This window comes from Cnephaeus nilssonii, assembly GCF_951640355.1.
Source record: "Cnephaeus nilssonii genome assembly, chromosome: 1".
In the NCBI taxonomy this organism is placed as follows: Eukaryota; Metazoa; Chordata; class Mammalia; order Chiroptera; family Vespertilionidae; genus Cnephaeus; species Cnephaeus nilssonii.
The window spans coordinates 37,324,858-37,334,700 of NC_137072.1; the positions used below are offsets into that span (position 1 = coordinate 37,324,858).

The window sequence follows — 9,843 nt, forward strand, 5'->3', positions numbered from 1 at the left end:
GAGCGGCTGCCGGCGCCTTAAATACCCTGCTAAAAATAGCCTGCGAGGCCACCTTCCAATCAGACGTGCTCGAAGTTCGAATTTGGCCAATAGCGAGGGCCGTGAGAGAGAGGCTCGGTCACGCCAGGCGGGGCCGCGCTGAACTGGCGCCCGCCATTGGCCCCAGCTGACATCATCGGCGCGCAGCCCCCGGGACGGGCGCGGCGTGATTGGGCGGTGCGCGGGGCGGGACGGAGAAGTCACGTGGGGGGGAGGGAGTGGGGGGAGCTAGGCGAGGAGGAGGGGGGAGCTGGCAGCGGAGGTTTGAATAGGGAAGTTTTGCAGGGGTTACGTTTGCAGTCAGTCCGGTGTTTGCAAATATTGTGTGGGCTCGCGAGCGCGTCTCTGGACTCCGGCAGGATCTGAACCCGCGGCGCCTCACTGTTGTGCACTGAGTTTGCATGAAACTTTCCCTGCGCTGCAGGCACGGCCGCTGCGCTCCCGATTCCAGACCGCACACCTCCGTGTTGGTACAACAGCGGGGACTGTCTTTTCCAAACCGACATGGATGTACTCCCAATGTGCAGCATCTTCCAGGAACTCCAGATTGTGCATGAGACCGGGTACTTCTCGGCGCTGCCCTCCCTGGAGGAATATTGGCAACAGGTAAATAGGAATTGTGTGCCAGGTACCCCGGTGCGCCACGGAGGGTGCATGCACGCACGGACAGGACGGTGTGTGGTTGGAGGTGCACTGCTTTTTTTTCTTTTCTTTTTTTCTTTTTTTCTGGTTTGGGTAAAATTTTTTTAAAAATTAAAATAATTATTTTTTAACACATACTCCTGCTGTCTCCGGTGCGGGAGGCACTTTAAAAGAGCTATTTCCAGCTTGGAGCGGAGTTGTCATTTGCGAGGAGCGCAGCAGCGCTTCCTTGCTCCCAGTGTTTTAGCCCATTTTTGGGGGCTTCTGAACCGGAGGGCAGACCCAGCTCCACCGCCTGATCTCACGACAGGAGCCCTTGGCAGAAGTTTGGTGCTTGTACCAGCTCCAGACTCCACAGCTGGAACTTGTCATTTGAACTTGCGTGGAAGCCAAGGGTATTTTTGTCAAAGATATTTGTTTTTGTTTTCCTTTTTGGTCTTTGTACTTAGACAGTTTCGTGTTTATTTTTTTTAAATTAGAAATTTCACTAGCAAAACACCCACCAGCTCTTTTTCTCTACCAGGCCATTGCTTCTTTGGCATCCTTAACATTTACCTCCATCTGACTTGTTTTTCTTACCTGCTTCTTTTGTTAAAAAAAAAAAAAAAAAGGAAAGAAAGAACGTTTGCACAATCAGTGACTTATCAGTCATATGACAATGAGCCCTTCTAGTCTGAGTTTGGGAAGAAGAGCCTCAGTTTCCGGCATTTTTTTTTTTTTCTAGTGAAACTAGAATTTTTGGCATTGGACAAATCTGAAACTTAATTTTTCCCCTTTCTAATTTGTTAGTATTGCCTGAAGGGAGAGAGATTCTGACACTTGTCACATTGTTTTTTAAAAGATAGAAGGGGCTGTCTCTCTGCCCTGCTATAATGTTGGCTTTTGTCACAAAGTACAAATATATTCTGTGGATTTCAAAGCCTAGAAAGCTTTAAGAGGGATGAAATGCAGTGTGGCAACCCTCTAATGCCTGCTTAATTGTTCTCAGTCCTGTCCTGCCTTCCTCTCCCCTGCCCCCTTTTCCGCCTTAAGAAGCTGCTCCCTAGGACGTGATTGAAATTGATCTAAGTAGTTTCCTTCGGGCATTTGGGATTTGGGCCCCAAGCCAGGCTGAGCTCTCTTTCGCCTTCAGAGGCTTTTAAACTATCTGAGAGCTTCGCTCTGGTCCCCAGTGCTCATCAGCGTAATGGAGATTTTAAATTAGCCAGATGACAAAATTTAATAAGATCTCAATAAATGTGCTTTTGTTTTTCTTTGGAACATCCATAAAATATCTAGCCATCTCTCCTCAGAACACTCTGGCCTGTCGTTGTAACCTAGACATACAATTTTAGGGGTAAAGAGAAAACAATGGTTGTTTTTCCCCCTTTGCTTGCTCATGCTTGCTCCTTGAGGATTCTGTGGGGAGGGGGAAGGGTTTGTGCTATATTATGATAGCAGGCACGTTGCTAAGAAAGCAAGCATGAGTGAGCCCTTTAGATAGCTTAGCTAGTCCTGACCATGATTTGTTAAAAAGGGCAAAGTCGATGTAGAAATTTAAATCTGTAGAATTGCTGTCGTATTGACAACCTTATATGGCCATCCAGGCAATCAATCCTAGTGAAGAGAAGGGCAGATATAACTTAATCCTAAAATGTTTCCTACCATTTTTCTTTTCCAGTGGCTAGAAAGTTTGAGATGGTGGGGAGAGGGGATGCTGGTCTCTCGGCAGTTGTAGCTTCTTGAAAGGTTGGTTGTGGGTCTGGGGAGGGGGCACTCTGTCCATGACACACTGCATGCATATCTGAACCGGGTTCTTTTTTGGCTGCTGGTCAGAATTTCAAAAGGAAGTCTCCTCTGGCATTGCGTGAAAGAAATAGAGTGATGACTCATACAGTTGTACTCTTGGCCAGTAGATAAAGTTCTTGTCCATTGTGGCACTCCCAGCAGGGCCGGGAGGAATTTCCCCTCCTGCATCCTTTACAATAGCAGATGGCCATTCTGGAATGATTTCTCCACTCTCTTGTAGAAGCTCTTGTTTTTCTCTGACCACTGTGGAAGTCATTAAAGTTGTGTGTACCCAGGGCCCTGCACTTGGGAATGGCATTCTTTGAAAGCCTACTGGGTCTGGGCTAAGCAGGAAATGGGTGGTTTCTGTGCAGCTCCATTGATGTCCTTGAATATAGACCATCGGCTTGCTGCGTCTGCTCACTGAGTGTGGCCCTGTGCTGTCAGCTGTGTGTGCAAAGGGAGACACATGCAATGTCAGAGCACATTGCATTGTGCTCGGTGCAGCCTTTCTATCTTGTGCTTGAGAAAGGAGGTTGGCTGGGTTTCTCTTAATTGCACATGGCTCTCGAGACTGTCAGATAATCTGGCTAAACCTGTCGGGGGTGTGTGTCTGAGGCTGGTTTTCTTTGTGTGGTTTACAGAAACTCATTAGAAATGTCAACACTGGTAACTATAACAAAAACTGGCTTAGTGACCTTCAGTCACCGTGGCCTTCGGTCCGACATGGTATTTCTTCTGAATCCATCCCCATTCCTAGAAACAGCTTTCCTCTTGCCCTCCTAAAGACACGATTCTTATAGTGACATGGCCACAGTCTGTTTGCCCTTCATCCCTGCATGTATTTTGGAAATAGGCTTTTGGTTCCATTTTCAGTTGTCATAATCACGTGGCTTCTTGTGGTTCCTTTCCCACAGACCTGCCTGGAGTTGGAACGCTATCTCCAGAGTGAGCCCTGCTATGTGTCAGCCTCTGAAATCAAATTCGACAGCCAGGAAGATCTGTGGACCAAAATTATTCTGGCTCGGGAGAAAAAGGAAGACCCAGAAGTGAAGGTTTCCTCCAGTCCCCCAGAGGATGCTCTCAGCAGCCCCAGCTTTGGCTACAACCTGGAGACCAACAGCTTGAACTCGGATGTGAGCAGCGAGTCATCGGACAGTTCCGAGGAACTCTCACCCACTTCCAAGTTTACCTCTGACCCCATTGGCGAAGTGCTGGTCAACTCTGGGAACCTGAGCTCCTCAGTCACCTCCACACCCCCTTCTTCCCCAGAACTGAGCAGAGACCCTTCTCACCTGTGGGGCTGTGCACCCGGTGAGCCGCACCCTCCAGGGAAGATACGCAGTGGGACTTCAGGGAAGCCCGGTGACAAGGGCAGCAGCGGGGATGCCTCCCCAGACGGCCGGAGGAGGGTGCATCGATGCCACTTTAATGGCTGCAGAAAAGTTTACACCAAAAGCTCCCACTTGAAAGCACATCAGCGCACTCACACAGGTCAGTCCCTCCTGCGACCCGGGAGGTGGGCCGCTGGTGGGCGCCACTGAATTGCACCAGCCCTGGGAGGGGGCCGGGCTCCGCAGAAGGCTGTCAGAGCAGACACATCCTCACCTCACTCTTTCCCTAAGGAGTTGGGTCTCTGGGAAAGACAGAGTAGGAGGTGAAAGACTGGACATGTGCCGATGAATGGTTGACACTTTCAGAGTAAACAGACAAGAGGTAAATCACCTTCTCCATCTCCACCCAACCCCCACCCACTCCAATCCTCCCGGTTATCAGGACCCATTGTGATAGTGTAACATGGAGTTGCCTCTGATTTTTTTTTTTTTTTTTAATGAAACTCAAAGATCAGGAGAGAGGGTGGCTGGACAGCATGGAGCATGCTCGTGTTGACAGTGTGGGGATTGAACTTGACCATAAGCTCTGCGTAGCAGTTTTGATCAGTGGGTGCTTACTGGGAATTTCTCTGTGGATCATGCAGCTTTTGTTTTCTGATACCAATTTTAAAAACCACAAATAAAAAAAAAATATGTAATGAAATACTACAACCTAGCCCTAGCTGGTTTGGCTCAGTGAATAGAGCATTGGCCCGAGAACTGAAGGGTCCTGGGTTCAATTCCAGGCAAGGGCATATACCTCAGTTATAGGCTCTATTCCTGGCCCTGGACGGGGCACGTGTGGGAGGCAACCAATCGATGTGTCTCTTTCACATCAATGTTTCTCTTGGTCTTTCTTCCCCCTCTCTCCCACTCTCTAAAAATCAATGGAAAAAATATCCTCAGGTGAAGATTAACAATAACAACAAAAAAAGAAATACAGCAACCTAGATGAAAGTTCCATTTAAAATTACTATTATAGTCTCTAGGGTAACTGGTGATGAGTCACAGAAATGTTCGAGCTGGAAGGGACCTTAGAGATCAAGCCACTCAAGCTCTCATCCTATCGGTAATGAGAGGAAATGGCTGAGCCCTCGGCCAGGGTTCCCAAAATGGTCATGGCCGAGGGGGATTAGGACCCAGTTGCCATTTGTCCCAATAGCATTCTCTGGGACTGGTTTTGGCCAAATGTTTACTGTCCTCAGGTAGCACTTTTTAGTGAATTCATATTTATAATCTGACCAAGGAACAAAGTGGACTTGGTTATTTCATTGCCATTTAGAAAGTTCTCTGATGGCCCTGGATGGGGTTTCCCAGAAACTCATGACTTCAGTTCTGGAGAAATGTAGTTTCTCGGAGGAAACAACAAAGCTCATTCCACAGGGAAGTGAGTAAGGAGCAAAATAAGTACTTGGGAGAAACCGTTTCCATGGAGAAAGCAATAAAACCCTGCCCTCAGAGGCTGTGGGTCCAGTGGGCTGACACATCACCTCCAAAGTATTTCTTCAGTCTGAGTAATCGTCTTTCTTACATATTAACTGACTACGGTCATGTGGGCTCTGGGTCGCTTCCACAGCCCGTGGAGGCCTGAGGCTCGGTCAGGAAAGAGCTCCTGGGTGTTACCTTGTGAGCGCCAGCTGCTGTTCCTAATTGAGGTGTGCGAGGAATTCCCGAGGCCACCAGGCCTGGCGCTTGCTAATGAGTTGACTTTCACCATGTGGTGTTTGTAGCAGGGCCCCTTCCCTCACTGGACAGTGAAGTCATGGCATGCTTGTCTTGTGCTCTCTTCCCAGGAGAAAAGCCTTACAGATGCTCATGGGAAGGTTGTGAGTGGCGTTTTGCAAGAAGCGATGAGTTAACCAGACACTTCAGAAAGCACACGGGTGCCAAGCCTTTTAAATGTTCTCACTGTGACAGGTATGTGCTTGAAGCGCTGGGTTCGGGAATGCCATCCCCCTAATAGCGTAGGCATACAGTAAACCTGGGCCCCTTGCCTGGAGGAAGGCAAATGTTTTCCTGTCCTGTATTGTCCTGCTTTAGCCTAGGACAAATCTCTCATTTGCCTATTGTCCAAGTTAGGATGCTCTGTGTCCTGTGTGTGTAAAACCACAGTGATTTCATTTCTACTGAAGTAGGCCTTCAGTAGTTTTTGAATTTCAAGACTGGGCAGTAATGTGCTTCAAAGAGCTAGCTCCGTGGTCGGCAAACTCATTAGTCAGCAGAGCCAAATATCAACAGTACAACGATTGAAATTTCTCTTGAGAGCCAAATTTTTTAAACTTAAACTTCTTCTAACGCCACTTCTTCAAAATAGACTCGGCCAGGCCGTGGTATTTTGTGGAAGAGCCACACTCAAAGGGACAAAGAGCCGCATGTGGCTCGCGAGCCGCAGTTTGCCGACCACGGAGCTAGCTGAATGGAGACCTTAATTTATATTTCTAGCAGTTGGAATTTCCTAACCCTGAAAATAAATTGTGATGATTCAGTGGATTGCCAGCTTCCCTTTGAGAAGGGCTGGGTGGGGGTGTGCAGGGTGGGAGATCTGTAATCCAGCGAGGGCTAGAGATCTAACCTCTCTGACGCTGATTGGTTCTGCAGGTGTTTCTCCAGGTCTGACCACCTGGCCCTGCACATGAAGAGGCACCTCTGAGGGAGCAGAGTGTGAATCCTGCGGCTAAAACGGCTTCCAGGCTGAGAGACGGCCATGGAAGGAGGGTGCGTGTTCCAGCCAAAGCATGCCATTTTGCACCCCACCCAGTTGCCTCCAGGACCTCTCCTTGGAAGGTCTTTCGAAGGCGAAAGAAGTCATGTCAGAAGCGGCAGAGCGCCTGTGGTGTGTGGTGTTTGGGTGGCCTGGACTCGCCACTGTACCTATCTTCTGAGTGGTCCCTAAGCCTTTGCCGTGAGCATGTGCACTGAGAATGTTAATGGTTGGGTTGACTGTATGTGGAGGATCTCTTAGGACTGTGTGATGAGGCAGAGTCTTTCCTGTGCAGTAGCAAGACTGCAAGAGACAGAGAAAATATCGTTTGAATGTTTTGTGTGTGACAGGTAAACCATGAGATGAGATGACCACCAATCATTTCTTTGGGGGGTGGGGGGGTGTCTGCGCCTTAGGAAAAAGAAAAAAAAAAAAGAAGGGAAAACATGGAGGGCGGAGTGTGAGTGGTCAGAACCCTGTGTGGCGAGTGTATGTGGGAGGGGGAGCCCTCCTGTGTGAGAGGAACATTGGCGTCTGGTGCAGCTACAAAACGTGCAATGTGTCAAGTAGCTTGTTCTACTGGCTACAACAGCTCATTTGTTACCCTTTGTATAAGCTGTGTATTTACAAATATAACACAATGGTAACCTTTCCTTATAAGACAAAAGTAATGCATGGTCTAGGGAATTTTCTGCTTTTCCATTTTTAAATCAGAACTACAATTTTGATTCCAGTTACCGAGCAGCTAAGATACAATTTGTTGAAATCAGTGATCCCTAGCCATTTGGGCCTGGCAATACACAATTTCTCTCCCCTTCGATTTTGTAACACTCCCCTTCCAGAAAGGTGGTGTGCAACATAGGATTGTTTTTTAAATGATTCTGAATTTGATGACCTTTTTGGAAATTTAGTGATGCCCTTCAAGACATTGGACACCCGCTGGGTGTCAAGAATGCGAGGGCTGGGAACTCCTGGTCTAGTGGTACATTAGACTAAGAACCTAAAATTTTCTCAGTTGGGTGGATAAAACCACTAAAGCTTAGAAAGTGTTTTTCTCATGCAGCTATGTTTCTCTTATTTATGCCTTGAGGACTAATTTCTGGTTTTCTAGCTGTTAATGCACTGTAGATCTTAATAATGGTGCCTTATGCAAGTGGCCCCTTATGTGGGGGTCTCATACAGGGGTATGGGTGATGCATGCTTTATTAAGGCTCTTTTTTCACCTGGCATTGTACTGTATCAATGTAAAATACAGAAAAAAATCTCTTTAAAGTCCTCCTTCACAAAGACAAATAGAGAGATGAAAACCCCCCAAACAAGTCAGTATTTACTCAATATTTTACATAACTTGACCATCAGTGTTAAAATGGAAAACACATGATAATTGAAAAACCTGACCATTTCTGCCACCACGAGACTTTTCATATAGACTTTGCACAACAATTGTATAGATCACACACCGGCTGTATTTAATATGTAATGTTTTCACGCATATTAAAGATACAGAAGTATAAAAAAACAATGTTAATGTATTTGCTTAAAAGGCACAAGTTTCACATACCTATCTAGCTATTTGTTGGTAATACAGAAAGTATATTAATTTTTTAAAAGTGGGCAGAATTCTTGTGTATGTATATTTGTGTGTATAGTATGTATATGTTTGTGTGTGTGTATATATATATATACATATATATATAATATATAAATATTTTTTTAAGGAGAAATTAGATGTTTAGCTAGAAAATTTCACAGCCTGTGAAGAAATACTTCAAAATGGCCATAAAGGAGGTAAAAATGAAAACTATAACTTTTATAAAGGCTTTATCTTTAATTTAATGATTTGCTACAGACTCTTGGCAAGGTCTCTGTTCCAGACTGCTGACTTTGCTCATCTTACTGGCAGGTCTGGAACAGGGTACTGTTGGCCACTCAAAATTGGCATGAACGGAATACTAGCCCACAAGTTGGTCTCAGACACACGATGGTTTTGATTTTTAATTTCAGCCTTATTAGAAGATCTAAGAGTCAGCTAATTACAGGGATTTTTTTTAGAACACTTTTTATGCAGATGAAATTTTTTTTTTTTTTAGCACATAAATTCTTCCCATTTTTCCAATGAATAATTTCCCTGAATGGCACACCACAGTGTGGACAGCTGATATTTCATCCAGCTGCTGGCTTGTGGGTGTGGATCTTTTTTTTTATATATATATACATATATATACACATGTGAGTCTGGCTGGGCTGGTATTTTGTTTGATCTTCCTGGAAATGAGCAATGATGAAAGCTCGAATAACTGGTTTTTTTATCTGGGCTGATGAATACACTTACCTAAAGAACTCATTTCATTTTGCTAAGGGGGAAATGCACTTTTGGCAATTCAAAATCCAGGCACTTGATTTGCTGGATTTTGGAAAACTCCTTTTTTGGCCCTGCTGTGCGCCTAGCCATAACAATTCCATTAAGTAAGAAGGTAAACAAAAGACAAAAAGGAAAAAAAAAAAACAAACCACACAACTTGCACTGGCTTGTCTCACTTATGAAACACCATGGAGTTGTTTGATTGGGTGGGGCTGGGTGCCGTGTATATCAATGCCTGTAATTTTCATAATAAGCAAGTACATAAAGAATTATATTCTGTTCAGGTGATAACTGAGCCTCAATCAAGCAGAAACTTTTTGCTTGACATTAAAAAAAAATTTCTATTAGTGAAATTTCTTTTTTTTTGAAGCACCCTGTTATCTAAAGAATCTTTGTAAGATTTTTGTAAAATTTTGTTTTACAAGATTTTATTTGAAATTGTTTTTTGCAAGATTGTTATATTTCTGTATGAATGTATTTTTTATTGGAATAACATAAAAGAATTCTTATCAGGATCTCGACTCTGCTTGGTTTTTCCTTGGGGCGGGGCGGGGAGGGGGGGGGCGATGAAACAAATTCCTGCTCTATTAGTCAACCTTGGGAAATGTCCCTTGTGCAACTCTGAAAGCCTCTTGCCAGCCTAGTCCCTTCCTTCCAGCTTCACAGCCTGACCTGGGAGCTAATGTGCAAAGAACAGCCTCATGTTGCTCCCCTGAAATGCACTGAATTCCCTTAAAGCAACCTCCAGGCTGAGGCTTTGGGGCACGGTAGGAAAACATTTGCTCCTGCGTTTTATCTTCCTGTCACTAAAGCCTGGGGAAGACACTACAGAGGCATCTGCACAATGACAAACTTGAATGCTCCCTTTCCCTTTCTTGTGCTCCAGCAGCTCTATTCCAGTTAAGCAGTTAGATCAGGGCCAGCCTTCTCTGACCTGGCCCGCACACCTGGCGGAGTTG

The 9,843-nt window shown here is 45.5% G+C and overlaps 1 protein-coding gene across 2 annotated transcripts; it reads left to right on the forward strand.

Moving 5' to 3' along the window:
* Positions 1–305: 305 nt before the first annotated feature.
* Positions 306–9,399, forward strand: KLF6 (KLF transcription factor 6). Of its 2 annotated transcripts, XM_079776579.1 has the most exons (4): positions 307–645; positions 3,366–3,942; positions 5,615–5,738; positions 6,420–9,399. In XM_079776579.1, exons 1-4 carry the CDS (start codon positions 544–546, stop codon positions 6,469–6,471), a joined length of 855 nt encoding a protein of 284 aa, XP_079632705.1. In that variant the 5' UTR covers positions 307–543; the 3' UTR covers positions 6,472–9,399. The 2 variants fall into 2 exon arrangements, 1 of the variants encoding a protein (XP_079632705.1); XR_013813769.1 differs by lacking the exon at positions 6,420–9,399 and having other exon boundaries at positions 306–645; positions 3,366–4,164; positions 5,615–5,740.
* Positions 9,400–9,843: the final 444 nt, after the last annotated feature.

Excerpts from the sequence above, each read along its gene's own strand:
- KLF6 (XM_079776579.1), top strand. The coding sequence starts at position 544 with ATGGATGTACTCCCAATGTGCAGCATCTTCCAGGAACTCCAGATTGTG. Across the intron at positions 3,943-5,614 it reads ACATCAGCGCACTCACACAG|GAGAAAAGCCTTACAGATGC; the intron begins GTCAGTCCCTCC and ends CTCTCTTCCCAG. Across the intron at positions 5,739-6,419 it reads AAATGTTCTCACTGTGACAG|GTGTTTCTCCAGGTCTGACC; the intron begins GTATGTGCTTGA and ends TTGGTTCTGCAG.